This window comes from Oryctolagus cuniculus, chromosome 6 (genome assembly GCF_964237555.1).
Source record: "Oryctolagus cuniculus chromosome 6, mOryCun1.1, whole genome shotgun sequence".
Taxonomy (NCBI): domain Eukaryota; kingdom Metazoa; phylum Chordata; class Mammalia; order Lagomorpha; family Leporidae; genus Oryctolagus; species Oryctolagus cuniculus.
Genome location: NC_091437.1, coordinates 158,751,042 through 158,770,381, shown reverse-complemented (window position 1 = coordinate 158,770,381; position 19,340 = coordinate 158,751,042). Strand labels below are relative to the sequence as shown.

Below are 19,340 nucleotides of genomic sequence, written 5' to 3'. Positions count from 1 at the left end.
CTTGAGGAGGAGAGCAGGCCCAGCAGAGGGAATGGCCTCTCAAAGGCAAGCCCACGGTGGCTTCTGGGACAACCAGGTGCGGACAGCATGGGCCAGCATGTGCTGAGTGGGCTTCTTTTTATTCTAACACTTATTTCTTGCAAACGGTCTGGAGCAAATGTGAGCCGTGTTAGTAATACCGGCTACAGCCAAACAGTGAAGGCACCAGTGCTCATCACACCAGCCCCTTTCAAATACTTCGTCCCACCAAGGCCACGATCCGACTGCACGAAAGAAACTTCATACATACAAGGTGTACGGTCACACTCAGCCACACTCTCCCATGTGCACACTCACCCACATTCATCCACACACATACACAACCACACTCATCTACAGATGCATACACACTCACCCATACTCTCCCATGCACACCCACACAACCACACTCATCCACACATATTCATACACACCCACCCACACTCTCCCATGCACACTCACACAACCACACTCATCCACACATTCATACACACTCACCACACTCATTCACACACATACACACTCACACTCTCCCATGCACACATTCACCCACACTCATCCACACATATACACACCCACACTCTCCCATGCATACCCAACCACACTCATCCACATTCATACACACTCACCCACACTCTCCCATGCACACCCACACTCATCCACACACACACACAACCATACTCATCTAAACATATTCATACACACTCACCCACACTCTCACTCCCACCCACACTCACACTCACAGATCTGAGATAACATTCACAAACAATGTTCATATTCCTGATGCCTGCCTGACACAATAAATCTGAAAGTTTCTATTCTAGTCTATTCAAACAACAATTGTGTTGACGGCACAACTTACTAATAGTGTAGGGAGAAAACTGCATTGCATCATTCTCTGTTCTTGTCTGCTTGGAACATCTCAAAACAGAAATGATACTGGTGGAGTGGGCGTTCAGCCTAGTGGTTAAGGTACCCACATCCCACATCAGAGGGCCTGGAGTACATGGGGCCCCAGCTGGAGCCTGACTCCAGCTTCCTGCCCACACAGACCCCGGGAGACCGTGGTATAGATTAAATCGTCAGGTCCTGCCACCCGTGTGGGAGACCTGGGTGGCATGCACCGCTCCGGACTTTGGCCACAGCAGCCCTGGCCATTGTGGGCATTTGGGGATGGAACCAGCAGATGGGAACACACATACACACACACTCTCTCTCCCCGTCTCTGTGTATCAAATAAATAAATAAATAAATAAAAAATAAAAAAACAGTAACTATTTGCACGTCTCCTGTTATTTCCAAACATGTGCTAGATATTTCACACATGCGTTCATAGAAGCCTATGGCTAGCCGTGTGAGTGGGGCGTTATGCTGTCCCGTTTCACAGAGCGGAACTTCGAGGCTCAGAGGAGGCACACAGCTGCCTAGGAGCATCCACACAGGGGGCGTGAGCTGGGATTTAACTGGGTCTTCCTGCTGGAAATGTCAGCCCTCCCCCCCGCTCTGACTTGACTGCAGCCCCACATCAGAGCTGTAGACATCGGGGTTCTCGGCAGACAGCAGGACGGGAAGTCTGCCTGTGGGGTGCAGGGAAGGAGCAAGGTCATTTGCACCCCAGTGCCATGCCCTGTTCTCCCTGGCCAAGGCGTGGCCAACCCTGCACCCACCAGGGACATCTGCATCCACCAGAGGACATCTGCATCCACCAGGGACATCTGCATCCACCAGAGGACAATGTGGTGCCCGCATCCCTCCGCCACGGACCACAGGAAATCCTGCCGCTGCTGTGTGCTCACGCGCCTGCGCAGCCTGCAGAAGCCGATCTTGTAGACACAGAGTGGGCTGGTGGCTACAGGGGGCCGGGCAGAGTGGGGAGGGGAGGGGTGGTCCATGGGCACCGTGTTACAGCCAGACAGAAAGTGCGTGTTCTAGAATTCTCTTGTACAGCAGGGGGACTATCATCAATAACAAATCATCAAGCCTGGTTCCATGGTGTAATGGTGAGCACTCTGGACTCTGAATAACAAGTCATCTCACACTTCCACACAGCTAGGAGAGAAGATGGTGAACGGAACACCACAAAGAAATGATACACGCTTGGGGCCAGGCTTTGGCCCAGTGAGTAATGCCTCTACCTACAGTGGCTGCAGCCCATATGGGTAACAGTTTGAGTCCCGGCTGCTCCACTTTTGACCCAGCTCTCTGCTACGGCCTGGGAAAGTAGAGGAAGATGGCCCAAGTCCTTGGGCCCCTGCACCCACACGGGAGACCCAGATGAGGCTCCCGGCTCCTGGCTTCGGCCCCGCCTGGTCCTAACCACTGTGGCCATTTGGGGGAGTGACGCAGCAGGTGGAAGATCTCTGCCTCTGCCTCTCCTTCTCTGTAACTCTTTCAAATAAATAAATAAATCTTAAAAAAAGATACATGCTTGAGGTGAGCATTAGTCAGTGCGTACGTGCACCGCACCATCACGCTGTGCCTCATCCGTGCGCACAACTATTATTAATTAGGCTTAAAAAGGAAACTGAAAGGAGAACCCTGAGGCTGAAGTCAAAATGCGGGGTTCAAGTTGCACTGGGCGAGCCTGGGGAGACTGGGCTATCCACCTCTAAAATCGGTGTGATGGTGTTCACACAGGCTGTGTCCTCCCAGCCCTGCGCGGCGGCGGCTGGCTCTGGGGTTTGCAGACTGAGAGGAACCAGGTCTCAGTGCAAGCGGCAGGAGCCCGCAGCCAGCAAGCTGGGCTTGCACTACCCAGCTGTGCCCCTTTGGGGAGGCCGCCCAACCCCCGCAGCTTCCTTGTGGACAAATGGCATTTACTGAAGTCTGCCTGGCTGTGCTGACACCGAGAAACAGCTGTCCAGGCACCTGGCCCCCAGCCAGGCACGGAGCCCCGAGTCTGCCAGGCCTGTTTGTATCGGCCGTGGAGTTCCCCGGTTTCACTATAAAAGCAAGGGGTGAACACCAGGCCAGCTGGGTGTCCTCAAAGAGGACACTGGCCGCCGTGCGTGCCGCCTCCTCGTCCCCCAGGGAGGGGTCCTCCTCCTGCCAGGCTTCCGTCCTCAATGCACGGAGGTGTGGGAAGCCGTGCAGGGGCACGGCCCGGCCCGGCTGCCCTGTTCCTGCAGGTGTCGCGATGCTCTGGCCGTTTGCTCTGCTCTGAGCTGGAAGCAGGGAGGGCGTGATTAAGCGAAGGCAGACGGAGTGGCGGATGGAGCAAAACCCGCGGGCTGCTTGCTGGCTGCCTGCTTTAGAAGAGAACTGTCAGTGTCCCAGCCTCAGATGCTGAGTCGGGATACCTTGGGGTGGGGCTGGAGTGGGGCTGGGATGTACACACACAAGGCTCCCAGTGGCATTCACCCTGTGGGAGGCAAAGCCGCTTCCAGTTGCCAGCACAAGGAGACGTGTGCAGGACTGTGGAGGCCCTGTCCCAGCTGGGTTCCCAGCACAAGGACACGTGTGCAGCAGGACTGTGCAGGCCCTGTCCCAGCTGGGTTCCCAGCACAAGGACACGTGTGCAGGACTGTGGAGGCCCTGTCCCAGCTGGGTTCCCAGCACAAGGAGACCTGTGCAGCAGGACTGTGGAGGCCCTGTCCCAGCTGGGTTCCCAGCACAAGGACACGTGTGCAGCAGGACTGTGGAGGCCCTGTCCCAGCTGGGTTCCCAGCACAAGGACACGTGTGCAGGACTGTGGAGGCCCTGTCCCAGCTGGGTTCCCAGCACAAGGAGACCTGTGCAGCAGGACTGTGGAGGCCCTGTCCCAGCTGGGTTCCCAGCACAAGGACACGTGTGCAGCAGGACTGTGGAGGCCCTGTCCCAGCTGGGTTGGCCATCACCCTGCAAGCCCCACAAGTGACTTCTCTTTCCAGAGGCAGTCCTGCGCTGTGCCATGAGGGGGCCACAGTGAGGCCTCCGGCCAGGAGCCCGGCAGAGCAGAGGAAGCAGCACTAGGGCTGAGATACGGCCCCTCCAGGCAAGCGAGCCTGCTGCAACCCGCAGGAAGCGAGGGGCGGCCATGCTGTCCCTCATGTTCTGCTCCCAGTGGTCTGGTCTGCTAAGGCCATGGCCAAGGAGACGTGCTGGGCCCTGAGCACCCCTGGCGTGGGGGGCGCTGTGCTGGCCCCGGGGGACATGTTCTCCCGGCTCATCCCCATGACTGGCTCAGGAGAGGCACCCTGCTCGCCTTGCCCTGGCCGCTGGACCTGAGACTGAGATCCTGAGGTGACCCCGAAATCTGGGAAGTGTCAAGGTCACTGCATTCTCCACATTCTAAACAGGTTCTCTACCTTTCAAGTCTTGGCTGTTCCTTCTGCCTAAACACCCTTCCCTGGTTCGCCTGTATAGCCGCTACTAGACTGGGCCCACTTTTTTTTTTTTTTTTTTAAATTCAAAGTATATCCAAGTAGCCTGGCAATCTTGATAAAATGCAATTCTGATGTAGTAGGTCTGGGTTGATCCCTGGAATATTCTCTTGATGGATTTATTTACTTGCTTACTTGAGAAACAGAAACACAGGGTGGGGACAGTGGGGTGGTGGTGGGGGGAGAGACAGGGAGGGAGGGAGGGAGGGAGGGAGGGAGAGTTCTATCTGCTGGCTTACTTCCCCCCAGATGCCCACAACGGCCAGGGCTGGGTCAGGCTGAAGCCAGGAGCCCAGAAGTCCATCTGGGTCTACCGTGTGGGTGGCAGGGACCCAACCACTGGGCCATCGCTGCTGCCTCCCAGGGTTTGGTCAGCAGGAAGCAGGAGTCAGGAGCCAGAGCTGGACATCAAACCCAGGCACTGTGATGTGGGACGTGGGTGTCCGACTGGCATCCTACCCACTGGCCAGACGCCTGCCCTGGGAAAGTGCACTTTAACAAGCTCCCAGGCAGTGCGGCCACCACGGGCCTACCTTGTCACCCTGTCACAGGCGCTAGGACATCCAGGGTTCCCTCTGGGGCCACCTCCTCCAGGGAGCAGGACAGACAGCAGCCAAGAGGGCAGGCCCTGAAGGCAGACCACCTAGCTCCAAACCCAGTTCCACTCCTGTGTTCCAGAGCTAAGCAAACTGCTGACGTTGTCTGCACCTCTGCTTCCTTACTTACGCAAAGCAGAGAATGAGCTAAAAGATGCCTGCTGCACAGAGTGTCCGATTCCAATGAAACAGTAAATGTGAGTGATTATTACTAACCCATGCCCCAGGCTAGGCCAGAGGCCCCTGTTCCCAAGTGCTGGTGTTGTCACTTTACCCACTACTACAGAGTGAGGCGCCCAGTGGGGAGAGGGCCAGGGACCATGGCAACAGCTCCAGAGTTCAGGATGGCACCAGGCATGGGTAGTCGAGGCTTTGACCACTGTGCAGACAATGCTGGCCAGGGGAGGTCTCCAATGACAAGCCTTGGGGATCCAAATCCAAGAGCTAGAAGGATCTGAGCCTGAGGGCCAGCTCTGCTGCTTGTCAGCTTTGTGGCCTTGGGGAAGTTACTTATTCTCCCCATGCCTTTGTTTCCCCATCTATAAAATGGGCACGATCATGTGGCCTTCATCATAAAACAGTTGTGAGGTTCAAGGACCTAAGACCCACAAAGGGCTGAGTGCCGTGCCCTCTGTGATGGCCAACAGCTATCTGTAGACTCCACTCTGTGGCTGGCTCAGGGGGCCACGAAAGCCCACGCCTCACTAAGAGAGGCCTGAACACTCGGAACCTCTTCCAGGTTACCAGGTGTCAGGTCAAGGACAGAATCTGCTCCATGCTTCTGCAGGAACTTCCCTCGATGAGGGAGCGGCCAGGAGCACCAGACAAGCCCTGGGTGTCGCTAGAAGAAGTGCTTCTCCCCTAAAACCAGCCAGAAACAGGAGGGGGCTCTGTGTCCCCAGTCTTCAGATGGAGACCTGAGATGCACCTGTCCAGGGGACCTGAGTGGTGACCACCTGGCCCAACCACCGGGGTCAGCTCCACCCCCATCCTAATGGGATTCGCTGCTCCCACTTCCCTGCCCACCCCCCAGCAAAGGTTTAAGACGACCTGTTCCTGAACACGTGGCTCTCTTTCTCTCCATCTCCTGATCTCTCTCCTTCTCTCTGTCTCTTTCTCTCGATCTGTCTCACTCTTACTCTCTCTCTCTCTCACGCTCTCCTTCTCCCTCTTTTCCTTCTTCGCCCCTTCCCTCTGGTCTGTCAGGTTTCCCCCAGTAACCCTTTCCCTTACTCCGGTGTTTGGTGTGTTTTGTGGCGGCCTTACAATGGTGCTCACTTGATCTTGGACTGTGAACCTCTTCAACAGTGACCCTTTCTCTTCATAAGCAGCTTGCCTTAGGTATTTAGTCACAGTAACAGAAAGTTGGCTAAGATACATGTCCTCCAGGCCTAGCAATAAGCCACAATGCGCCTCAGGGATGTTAGGTGAGGGCTGGATATGTCCACTCAGAAAGAAGCCCAGGACTTTGTTCCGGTGGTTTGGTGAAGAAATGCACTCCTTGCTACTGAACAAGGAAGAGGGAGCTTGGAAACCCAAAAGTACTGGTTTCTGTTTTACTACTCCAAAGGAAGTCAACCCCAGAGTAAAGATACCACACTGAACTAAAGGAAGTGCAGAAATATGGAACCAATGAGCTCACCAGAATGACTAAGTGGCTGCTGGCCTTCCCTTCATTGTCTAAAAAATCAAATAGAATGACTTACAACTTACAGACAGAATGACTTACAACCCTCTGTGTTGTGGCACAGAGGGTTAAGCCACCGCCTATAAAACCAGCATCCCATTTGAGTGCTGACTTGAATCCCAGCTGCTCCACTTCAGATCCAGCTCCTTGCCAATGTGCCTGGGAAGGCAGTGGAAGATGGCCCATTTAATTGGGCTCCTGATGATCATGTGGGAGACCCGGATGGAGATGCAAATTCTTGGCTTTGGCCTGGTCCAGTCCCAGCTGATGCTGAAATTTGGGGGGTAAACCAACAAATGGAAGATCTCTCTCCCCCTCTTTCTCTGTAACCCTATAAGATAAATCTTTAACATTTTAAATTAAAAAATGGGAGACCTAAGCCTCCAGGTGAGTGTGGCCTGGCTGAGCGACCAGCAATCTGGTCTGGACTGGGGACCCAAGGCCAAGGGGCAGGAGGGAACTCAAAGTGGCTGGAAGACCCAGGCACCTGGGCTCATCACTCTTGGTGAGGCCGAGAGCACAGATGCTGGGCCGTATGTGCAGAGGCCGGCAGGTGCAAGGCCACCGTGTGGCTGCAGGTGTCTGCCCCGTCACAGAGGGCTGTGTTAAGGAGCTGTGAAGCACTGGCCGGTCCTTGGTGTGTGCTCTGAAGGACTGCCATTAGCAGATCCTCAAGAAAAGTTAAATATTTACTCAGTTTTATTTACTTGGAAGACGGAATGACAGAGAGAAGAAACAGATCTTCCATCTGCGAGTTCACTCCACAGACACTAACAAGACAGAGGGCTGGGCCAGGCCAAAGCCAGGAGCCTGGAATTTCAGCCAGGTCTCCCTCACGAGTGGCAGGGACGCGGTCCCCAGCTGCATCCCTGGCACATCAACAGGAAGCTGACGGGAAGCCGCAGGAGAGGTGGGACGCGGTCCAGCCAGCAGCGGCTTAGCCCACCGTGAGAAGTTAGACCCCTGGGAAATCCTGAGAGGCTCTGAGCGGCCATGCCGTCACCCTGGTGCCCTGGGGCCCAACAGTGAGCACGGGACTTGGCATCTGAGAGACTCGGGTTCAAATCCAGCTCTGCTGTGCGTCCCCCGTGACGCCTCTCCCACCAGCAAATGTGTCTTGTAAGCCCAGCCCTCTGTGGCTCCACTTCAGGTCAGTGCCCCCAGCCCCAGCTCTCTCGGACCCCTTTTGAATTCAGAGGCCCTGAGCTGCCGTCCTGACCCCCTTGTCCTCCCCATCTGCCCCACACATGCTTGGCGGGTGGTGCAGTTTCTCTCTGCATCGCGATGACCAGATGCCCCCGTCTCTCTCCAGCCTAAACCTCGGAGCTTCACACCGATTGTTTCTCATCGGAGCACCTCTCAGCCCCTCTGACTCAGTCTGTGTCATCCTCACCTCTAGAACCTTCTTCTTCTCCTGCCTCCTCATTCCCAGTGCCTAGGGCCAGCACCAAGCCCCCGATTAAAACCCCAGGGGTCCTGATTCCCCCTTCAGGATGCTTCTCCTCCTCGCTGTTCGCTCTCCTGCCTGTGCTGGTCCAGGCCTCCTCCAGGCTGGGCACCACCCACAGGCAGACACAGGGCTGCTGCCATGAGGGGAGTGCTTGGTACACAGAGGTCCTTAGTCAATTTTTGCGCATTTGTTACTGCAAAGTGACGATGATACCACACGTTTGGGAAGGAGCCCCAGAAACCTATCACTTTACCTGCTCTGGCAGGACGACATGAATGAATGAATGAGCCAGTGAATGAATGAATGAGTGCCTTCTACAAGTCTCTGGAGCTCCGAGACAGAGGGAGATACGGATGCCCTGATGGATACAGATCTGCTGGACATGAGTTGAGACTGACCAACAGTCGGCCAGGACTCGAGGCTCCGAAGTGAATGTGGTGTAGTTCTTGCCAAGGACTGGAGCCTGGCGAGGTTGGAGAGGCTGACTTGGGACTGTGCCAAGTGTGCCGTGGACATGCGCTGACCATCTGTGTGCAGTGGAGACGGCCGTGTGGTGGAGACGGGGCCAGTTTGGCAAGGGGAGTGACCACTTCTGCCCTTGCCTGCTGCTCTGACAGCCTCTCTCTCCTCCCTCCACTGAGGGGCCCTCGTCAGGGACTCCCATGACCCACCTTGGCAGGGCCAGGGACATCTGACCCTTGACCTCTGCTTCCTCTGGGAAGTTTTCCTGGTTTTCTCCCGAATCTCTCTCTGGCCCGGTCCTCCTCCTGAATCCCAAGACTCAGACCCAGCTGCCAACCCCAGATCTCACCCTATGCTAGTGTGTCTCAGCCCTACTTTAAACCTCCCTCTTGCTCCCTGGCTTCTGCAACATAGTGCAGTCTGGTCACCACTTCACTTGCTACCACCCTAGTCAAGATTCCATACAGCTTCCAGAATGGCTTTTGTTAAAAAAAAAATAAAGGCAAATCAACATGATCACATCCTTGCTTAAACTATCCAATAACTTCCCATTGTGAGGGGCAGAAACCATTTTTCTCATGGCCTCTGAGAGCCAATATAACCCATCTCCTCCAGTGCCTTTGCCTTCCGCTCCTACCTGGCCTCACGGTCCCCAGAGGTCCCCCACATGGCCAAGGTCAGCTCCTCACCTGGATCTCCTCGTGAACATTCAGGTCCCGATCCAAAACTCACCTCCTCTACAAAGCACACCCTGAAGTGTCATGACCTTGCTTCGGGTTCCCTTGGGACCCTTGTGAGACCCCCCAAAGCCCTAATTTACTTGGTTCCATGTCTGCCTCTTCCCACGAGACCAGTGGGGCCCCTGGGGCAGGAGCAGCCCGTCTAAGAGTTGGAAAGCAGCACCTGGCAGCCCGAGTTCCCAAGTTCACAAGTCAGGGCTTTGTCTGGGAGGGAGCCCAGCTCCTACAAATCTCGGCTGTGTGCTCACGCAGTTGGCCGTCTGCAGGACGCCGGGCTCCACTGCTCACCATGGCTGTCAGGGACAAGGGGCCAGAGCAGGCCCAGTGCTCAGGAGGCACCCACAAGAATACTTGCAATTTCTTTGAAAAGCAGCAGAAACATAAATAGTGGAGGTATACTCCTGAATCCAGTCTGACTTACATTCATCTTGATTGATGCCATGGCGGTCATTAAATATTATTTGTGATACTCTGGGCTGGATGAGCCATGAGTTCTGAGCCTGTGCTTCCTCTGAAGGGCAAGTCCTGGTCTCAGCCCCATGGGGAGACTTGGATGAGCGACAGGTGCGGGTGATAAGGGTCTGGGGCACAGCACTGGTGCGGGGGGTTCTGTGCGTGCCAAGACAGCCCAGGGCCACAGGCCGGGCAGACGGGGCTCCCCGGGTGTTGGGAGCTGTCTCCTCCCCCGGGGGAGACTGCCTGACAGCCCCGAATGCACTGTCCAGAGGCTGAACAGACGGCAGCTCAGGTGAGCAGTTCGACTTGCTGAATTGCATGGCAGTTCTGATTCCACGGCCCGGCCGCCCTGGCTCCAGGCCCTAACACCCAGCCACCTCCCCAAGTGCCGGGACTGGGCGCTGCAGCGCCTCTTTTCAGGAAATCACACACACAGGGAACCTCCCTCGTGCCTCTCTTACTGTAATCTGTCACCAAAGGCTCCGCGTTCCCGTGCTGGGGCTTGTGCCAGGGCCAGCGCCTCGGGCTGCCAGGTGCTGCTTCCCAACTCTCAGACGGGCTGCCCCTCCCCCAGGGCCCCCACTGCACCTGCTCCCGGCCAAGGCCAGTCCCTGGCTAAGCTGGGGGCACAGTCAGTGGCAGAGCCCGGCTCTGATCTCTCGGGCTTCCTTGGAGATGCCTGTGCTTGGAGGGGAAGGCAGACCGCGCATCTTGGAACGAATCTGCTTTTGATCATGCAAATGAGTGCCCGGCTAATGTAGGCAGACTGTCAGTTTCATCAGGGAGGGAGAGCGCGAAGAGGGGGAAACATTCCCCACCGCGCGGCTGATGAAGGATTTCAATAGCGAGCGGCTCCTTCAGGAACTAAGATCGGTCTCCGCGAACGCAGCCTTCCCCAGGCGAGCGGGTATGTTACTAACTTCGCTGGGTGTGCGGACTGGGTGGGGCCCTGGCTGGCCCATCGTGGGAGCTGGGTGAGGGTCTCTGCAGGGATTCTGTGGGTCTCTGCCAAGGTGATGGGTGGTGCCGGGAGCTGAACGTGGGGCAGGAGGCTCCTGACCCTCTGGGCAGCTGGGCTGTGTGTGCTCAGCACTGGGCTCTGGCTGGCACAGCTGCAGGGCTGGCACCAGGAGGAGGGGTGTGTGTGTGCCTGCTACGATTTGGAAACTCGGTCTCAGGTCAGGCGAGGTGACTCGGGGATGGCACATTCTTTGTGTTCCTACTTACCCTGGGCTACGGCTTTGGATCAGGGACAATAGCTGTGGACACTAATCCTACTACAGAAATTAAGGAAGTGGAAAAACTCACATTTGGGCAGGCTGAACTGTTTTCCAGATACTGGTGTGCATCTGAATCCTCTGGCCATCTCTATGAGAATATTTACTAATAACCTCCCAATTTTACAGAGAGGGAAACTGAGGCATGGACTCCGGGGAACTTGAATGACCTGACTACCATCCAGGGGCATCTCCCTGCTCTGCGGGCCAGTGGTGGTGGTGGGAGGGTCCTGTTCAGGGTCTTGCCCAAGATGTCACCCTGGCTGGCAATGCTGCCACTGGATCCCAAGGTTCTGGCACAGTGTGTCCATCTCTTTGCAGCGTGGGGGCCAACTGTACCTCGACTGTTGGCCTTGTTCACTCTGTTTCCTTGACTGACTGTGAACTCCTTGAGGGGAGAAGGAGGCTGATATTTATGTCCCAAACACCTCTCCCTGCATCTGGCGCAGAGGCATCGCCTTGCAGCTGCTAGGTGGCTGAACAAGCCTGTCTGGGTATTCGGGAAGCAGGCTTGCCATCCCGCCTTGGCAGCTGTGGGTAGTGGCGTGCCCTGCCTCTCGGCCCCAGATGAGCAGGGGGCTGCAGGAGGATGTCAAGGAACAGAGGAAGGTGAGGAGGAGGAGGAGGAGTTGCCGGCATCGAGTCCTTGGGAACTCCTGGGCCATCCCGGGGTCCCCCTCAGCTAACGGTGGTTGGTCCCAGGTGCTATGGAGCTTTCTGGGGTGAATCGAGAACCTCACAAAAGCCACTCTAAGTGAAAGCGAGGCCCAGGGAAAGCAGAGGTGGGGGTAACCAGAGGGCATGCGTGGGCAGGATGGTCTGTAATCGAGGGGCTTCTACCCTGTGCGAGACAGCAGCTGGTAGCCTGGTGTCCACGCTTGCTCCTGCAGCTCTGTGTCGGGCAGGATCCTGAGGACTGCTCCAGGTGATAATTGTGCCGGTGCCTCTCCCATGTCTGCTCTAGAGTCATGGTGAAGAACGGGCTCATGGGTAAAGAACCCCATTTGGAGCCAGAGGTCGCCAGTGCAGTCGGGGCTTTGCCAAAGACTGGAGCAATCCATGAACCTCGCTAAGCCTTTCGCGCTCAGTGCACTGGCGGCCAACAGCAGTGTGCGGCTCCCTGCCTCCTGGCCTGGGTTGGCGTGCAGTGAGGGTGAGGACACGCTGCAGAGTGCTTGCACATGGGAGCCTTCTGCTAGCTGCGCTCACCTACACTTGCACACCGCACACCTCTGTGGGTGGACTGAAGGCTCGTGGAGGCAAACCTGGCTTCTCCCAGAGCTGCGATGGCCAGAGGATGCCTCTGCACTCAGACAGACCTGGATTTCCACTTTGGTTCTCTCTGGCCCGACTTCCCACCTGCACAACGGTCATAACAACCCCTGCCTTTAGGCTCGAGGTGAGGGTGACTTATTCCAGTGAAGACTCCTGGGCTGGGACCTGCACGTAGTCAGTTCTTCCTAAGTTCATTCATTCGACCTGATGTGCGTTTGTACACCTACTATGCACCAGACACTTTCCCAGGCACCCAAGACATCGCAGTCTCAGTGCTCGTGGGTACACATTCTAGCTGGGGAGAAAGACAACAGGCAAGTAAATGTGCCACAGGACAGGAGGTGCGAGTCTCCCGACATATTATATGTGGAACCGGGTGGGTGGGAGAGGATAAGGAGCCAGGGGCAGGGCTAAGCCCTGACGGTCCAGCAGCGTGGTCGAGCAAGGTCTCTCTGACAAGCAGGCCCTAATGCAGACGTGGTAGTGAGTTATTACGTGGGGAAGGACATTCCTGAGGAGACGGCACATACCGAGACTAAGGTGGAGGTGTGCTTGGCGCTTCTATCTGAGGAAGACCAGAGGGCCTGAGCAGCAGGGCAGAAGTGCAGAGAGCTGGGGCAGTGGCAGAAGGCGAGGGAGGGAGCAATGGGAGCCACAGCATTAGGACTCTGGGAGTGACCACAGGCTCCGCAGCTCTGACCCGGCAGGACACAGAGCCACTGCGGTACTAGGAGTAGCTGGTGTTGGGACTTCTCCTGCGAAGGATCCGCTCGGTCTATGGGGTTTTCCCTCGATTATAAGGGGCAGAGAAGGAGGCAGGCCATCGGACATCATGGAGAAGCCAGTGCTGGCCCAGGATGGGGGCAGAAGACTGGGGACAATGGTTGGGTCCTGGATGTTTCAAAGAGCCGCTGGATTTGCTGATGGAATGTTAACTGGACATGAGGGAGCAGAGAATGGCTTTTGACATTGAACTGGGCCTACAGGACAAACTGCTGCTTTTGGAGATGAGGAAGAGTGTGGGAGAACATGCTAGACGGGGTGGAGCCCAGGGCTGGAAGGAGCTGTGCGTTCTGGATTAGGGAGCATGAGAAGCCAGGAGCCAAAACGTCACGGTGTGCAAACTTTACCTGTGGCGTCACAAGGACACCCAGGAAGTTCTGCAGGTTGGAGCACTAGGGTCAGGGAGGCTCAGTGACGGAGGGGGATGCAGTGCTGGGTGGGGTTCCTGGCCCCGGAACTCAGCTGCTGCTGGGATGGCTCCGAGAGTCAGGACAGAGTTGGGAGATTCCAGAAGACACTGCTGAGAAACGGTGTGGCCCAGGGCAGCTGCGATCATTTGTAGCACTTGTAGTAATGACTCCATGCTGCTCTCTCACACCTCTCAGGTGGCAGAAGCTAGCTGCTCACCGTCTCTCTTTCTGTGCCATAGTCTTGTCACACGGAAGCTTATGGAAATATGCGCACTGACACAGCCACAGTAGGGACGGCTTTGCTTTTCTTACATATGAAAGCCGCCTTCCTGTCTCTGCATCTTTCTCCCCCAACTGAGCACGTGTCACAGGTGTCCCCCAGCAAGGGGAGACACCCTCAGGTCAAGGCCTCTTCACATCTGCATAATGTTTAACGGTGTGTGTGGAACTTAACTTCACCACCACTTCCCTGTTAATGGACACTTGAGGTGTTTCCAACTCTTTGCCACGATAATTGATGCCATGATAAAAGCCCCTGTACATCTAGCACATAAAACCGCAGCTTTCACAGCTGGAAGACAGATGTCCCCAAGGCGAGATACATTACCGGAAGGAAATGGAACAATCCAGAGGCATACAGGGTCCTGTTCAGCTCGGGTAATGTCTTCTAACCATGCTGGTTACGCCGCCTTACCCAGCAGAGCTGACGGAGACCCACGAGATGCGTGTGCACAGGTGGGAGAGGGCCCTTCCACCCCTGCCACAGTAGGCCTCTCCTGGGTTTCACGCGTGCCACGCCTCCACCCCAGTCTGACCACCTGCAGGGCCTGCTTTGGTCACGAGCAGCTTGTCTGAGGCAGCCTGGGGCAGCAGCAGAGGACACACGCTGGGCTCCCTTCCAGGGTTAGTCCTGGCAGGCGGCTGTGACTCCCAGCCCCGAGCAGACACTGTGTGCTCAAGCAGGTAAAACACCTCCAGGTGCAAACTCCCACTTGCGGGCCTCCCGCCACTGCCCGGAGCTGTGTTTCTGCCAGGTGCCTCCCACAGGCTTAACCGGGTGAGGAAACCTGCTTGGAGGGCTGGTGTTGGGCCCCTGCACCCACCTCCCTCATGGAACTGAGGTCCTCAACCGCCCAGAGCCTGGGAGCTCCCACGTGGAGCCCCACAGGTGCTGGGAGCCTGCAGTTCACCCCGATCCATTCACAGCTGTTACCTGCGGCTGTATCTGTGCTGCTCAGGACCCTGCAAGCGTCTGATTCCTGAGCTGCCAACTCCAGGACCCCGCCCAGTGCCCTGCAGCCTTTGGCCCTGGGACATTGTCAGTAGCCCTTGGTGTGAATAAACAAGCAAGTCCATGATGCTTGGCCAGAGTAGGATTTGGATGCCCAGAGCCATGGAGGCACACCCAGCTGTAGACACTCCCGGCCCCTCCCTGCCTACCTTCACGGCTTTGGCTCTGTTGATCAGCCCGTCGTCCTGAGAGCTCCCGACCAGCAGATCCACCTTGGCCCGGGCAGGCCTCTGCAGCGCTCTGGCTGGAGCCTCGCGCAGGTACCGGCCGTCCACCACGGGACCCCAGTAGTGGAAAGGCCCGCTCACGGCCAGGAGCTGCGGTGGATTCAAAGGGGTGATGTTACTTGTGTGAATCTTGCCCTTTAGAGCAATGGCGCTGGAATACCCAGTTGCATCGCTTTGCTTCCTAAGGCACGCCAATGTCACGCACGTGGGCTGTACGGGAAGTCAAGGTTCACACGATGGGAGCAGGCAGCCAGGGCACTGAGCGGCTGGGAGGTTCATCTTGCCCTCGGCCATGGTTGTCCCCAGGAGCGCTTGCTGGAGCTGCCCTACCAAGGTCACAGCAGAGCCCCAGGCAGGGGAGACAGAGGTGGAGGAGGTGGTGGCACTGCCAGAGGAAATGAATTTGCTCATTCACTGTCAGATGAGCCCACCTGGGCTGGGTGAGCTGAGGATGAAGCCTGCACCCCGTCTGTGAGTCCAGACGCACTCAAACCCTTAGCCGAGACGAATTATCCCTGAGTGTCAGGGTCAACTGGAGACTCGGGCTGGGAACAAGGTCACCGTAGGCTGGAAAGGGGCACACAGCTCCCTGGTGAGGGCCAGAGGCCGCTGCCCGCCTGGGAAGCCACGTGCACAGCCCTCAGTGCGCGCTGCTGGGACCTGACCCAGGGCTCCTGGGGTCCCGGCACAGGGCAGGGCCCTCCACGCGTGTGGTGGTGCTAGCCGCCTCCTCTATGAGGTCTGTCTCCTCATTCCCATTTCATGGATGGCAAGCCCGAGGGTCACAGAGCTGTGTCTACCTTAGTATGATGCCGTGACTAACAGTCCCTGGCCACCACGGTACCTGCGGCCAGGGAATGTGCACTGTAGCCCTGCTGCTCAGCAGCCAGCGGAGGGGCCGGGGGATCCCATCCGGGCACCTACCTTGGTCTGGGCATCATTGAGGATGCTGGCAGGCTTCTGGCGGAGGCAGGACACCACGTCTTGGCTGGATGAGCTGGGACAGCCAACCTCCTTTGCCAAGGCAGCGGTCTGCAGCTGAGCCCTCTCGGGGCTGATGACGGCAGCTGGGGAGAGGGCGGAGCCTCCCTGGAAGAGAAGGCAGGCTCAGGGCGGATGGTCTACACCAGCTCCTTCCACTGCTCACCTCGGAGACCCGCAGGCCACCCCCACGCTTGGGAGTGGCAGAGTGTGCCTGGGGATGCCCACATGTGGGTGGTGAGCACTGATCAGTAGCCACCCCACACGCTGTGTGACCCTGACCGTTGTCTGTGAAGTGAGGGCGTGGACAAGGTGACCTTTAGCCTTGGTGACGAAGCTGGAGTTGTGTATGGAGACAAAAGGCTGATGGGTTAGAGCAATCCTCTGGGAACAGAACTCTGCCAACTCGGCACTACCACCTCCTGGGCGCTCCCTAACCAGCCAAGTTCCCTGGTCAAGTAAGAGAGAGCTTGACTTTCAAAGAGGTGCTGGCAACATAGCCATTGAGAAAGTGAGCTGGGGGCTGGCACTCTGGTACAGTGGGTTAAGCCTTCACCTGTGGTGCCAGCATCCCATATGGACACCGGTTCTAGTCCTGGCTGCTCCTCTTCTGATCCAACTCTCTGCTATGGCCTGGGAAAGCAGTGGAAGATGGCCCGGGCACTTGGGCTCCTGCACTCACATGGAAGACCCAGAAGAAGCTCCTGGCTCCTGGTTTCGGATCAGCCCAGCTCTAGCCATTGTGGCCATTTGGGGGAGTGAACCAGCAGATGGAAGACCTTTCTCTCTTTCTCTGTCTCTCCCTCTCTCTCTGTAACTCTGATTCTCAAAAAAAAAAAAAAAAAAAAAAAAAAAGAGAGAGAGAGAGAGACAGTGAGCTGGGCCAGCAGTGGGGCCAGCACACATCCGTGTTCAAAGGCCAGCGTGCTGGGAGCATTTCCTTTCTCAGAGTCTACGCACTGGAGCCAGGACTAGGAGGTCCAGCTCCGCCTGGCAGAATCCAGGCCTCTGCCCTGGCGGGGGCAGGTGAGTGGATGGTCCTGACCTGTGTATGGGGCCAGGGCATTCCCGCCGCAGCGTGCAATCGGGGCAGCACGGGCGGCAGTAGCGGTAATAATGGCGCCACTGCTTCCCCTAGTGCTGCAGGCTCTACAACAGAACGACGATGACCACGGACGCAGCTCATCCTCCCAGCAACACAGAAGTTGCCTTCTCTTATTGTCTTATTTTACAGATGCAGGAATAAAACATGAATAAAATAAGGGACCAAAGCAACTTAACCAAAGTGGAGAAACCTTGCAAGATGCGGAGCCAGCCCACGGGGTCAGCCAGCTGGGCTCCGGGGTGTGTCTGGATGCTGGGCTGGGCCCCAGGGAGAGTGGAAGGTTCTAGATCTATGAGCAATGAATGCATCTTGAGTGAGGGGTTCCCCTGGCCTCTAACGAGGACAGCATTGCCATCAGCCACCCATCAGCATCTGCCGGCCTCTGCCGGCTCCTCCTCCACCAGGAACTGGGCCTGTTGGGCTTCACGCAGTCGTCACAGTGGTGGTGTGAGCTCTCCATAGCTGGCACCCATTTTTGAGATAAAGCAACCAGGCCCCGAAAGGAAAGGGGGAGTCTGCGTGATCCGATGTCTGGCGTGTGCCAGGCAGGAGTCAGGTGCCACCCACAGATGCATGATCTCAGGTTTCCTGAGTGCTCACTGAGGGCTGGGCACCGAGTGCTAAGCGCTCTTCACACGCCAAGTCCCCAGGAGGCAGATGCTAGTCACCCTCTTGTCCTAGAGGGGGGGAGCTGGGGCAGAGACAGCTTCCATCTCTTCCCCAAGCTGGCGAGTGGCAGAGCCGGGCCTCCTGTCCTAGAGATCCACGCCGGGCCGTGGTCTCCACTCCCACGCCTTCCCTTGTGTGTTTCTATCCAGAACAAGATGGTGCCTCCTTGAGCTGAGCTGGCTCCTCTTACATGAATGCAAAGACGGCACTGATCTGGCGGACTCCACGGTCTGTGTGTCCCAACTCTAGGCCTTACAGTGAGCTGAATGTACCAGCAGCGGAAAATAGCAGAGAGGCAGGGCTCAGTTTCCTGGACGGGTGCACCAGCAAGGCTGGCAGGAGTGCAGAGGGAAGCACCAGTAACTAGCCAGGGGTGACCCTGCTCACTCCTGTCATGGGCGCTGTTACCCCATCGTGCTGAAAGGACAAGGATAGATCCCTGATGGGAGAAGATCCCTTCCCCAGCTGGAAGTCCCAAGGAGAACTGGGCACAGCTCCTGGAAGAAGGCGCTCATAACAGTCCCACTGAAGCAAGGGGCCGGTGGTTTGTGCTTTCACAGTCAGGACCGAGAGGTCCTGGGCAGAGCCCAGGCAGAGCAGTGAGTCTGGGCTGGGCTGCAAGTAGACCTGGGAGCTGACACCCAAGCCAGGGAGATGACCAAGACGGACGGGCCTAAGGCTGGCCTTGGCCACAAGGAGAGCCCCGATCGGAGCCTCTGTCCTCAGAAGGCCAACTGTAACCGGCAGCTAAAGGCCAACGTGGAGGAGAAGCCCTGTAGCCCAGGCCTGGCTTCCAGCTGCACAGGGGTGACTTCAGAGAGTCACTGAACACCTTTTTCTCCTTGGCAACTTCCCATGATGCTACCAACCCCTCGTGGTTCCCCAGCCAGTGGGATGCCCGCTCACCACAAGGGCTAATGCTGATAGGACAGGCCCAGACACTAACGTATTTAACCTCACAACCATCCTTCAAGGGAGATGATGTCGGCCCATTTTACAGATGAGGGTGTTGAGGCACAGAGAGGTGAATGGCCTGCCCAAGAACGCAAGACTTAATAAGAACGAACCAGGACTGGGAACTGAACTGGTCGCTACCACGTAGATCTTGCACGTACATCTGAGGTGGTCTTGATGCAACGTGGCAACACAACCATCACCATTTCTGTTTCATTGCCAAGTCCAAGGAAGGACCTTGTGGCCACAGTGAAAAGCAAAGCCAGACAGTGCCTGGAAGACAGTCTATGCCTGGAAGAAAACTGGGGCAAGGAGTTGGAGGACCCTTGACACATGTGCTGCATGGGCTGGGGCCCAAGGAGCTCCCTCCCACACTGCTTGGAACAGGCACGGCAGCTTGGGCTGCTGACCCAATCAGGGACAAGGCAGTTTCCAAGATCTCTGGCCCTCAACCTGTTCAGACAGACTCAGCCTGCTGACACTGTCAGATTCTTCCCCCAGAAGCACAGACAAGGCTCCCAGCTGTGTGATCCCCAGCCAGTGGCTCCCCGTGACCTCACGCATCTACAGAAACAGGACAACTCCAGCCCCAGGCTGA

General features: G+C 56.9%; 1 protein-coding gene across 1 annotated transcript in view; it reads right to left on the bottom strand.

Moving 5' to 3' along the window:
- Positions 1 to 19,340, bottom strand: part of TG (thyroglobulin) — a 229,798-nt gene that overhangs the window by 16,317 nt on the left and 194,141 nt on the right. The window contains exons 42-43 of the mRNA XM_051844054.2: positions 15,958 to 16,122; positions 14,956 to 15,123 (exon numbers count right to left, since the gene is read on the bottom strand). Of these exons, the coding sequence (XP_051700014.2) occupies positions 14,956 to 15,123; positions 15,958 to 16,122 (333 nt within the window). The remainder of the gene's footprint in view (positions 1 to 14,955; positions 15,124 to 15,957; positions 16,123 to 19,340) is intronic.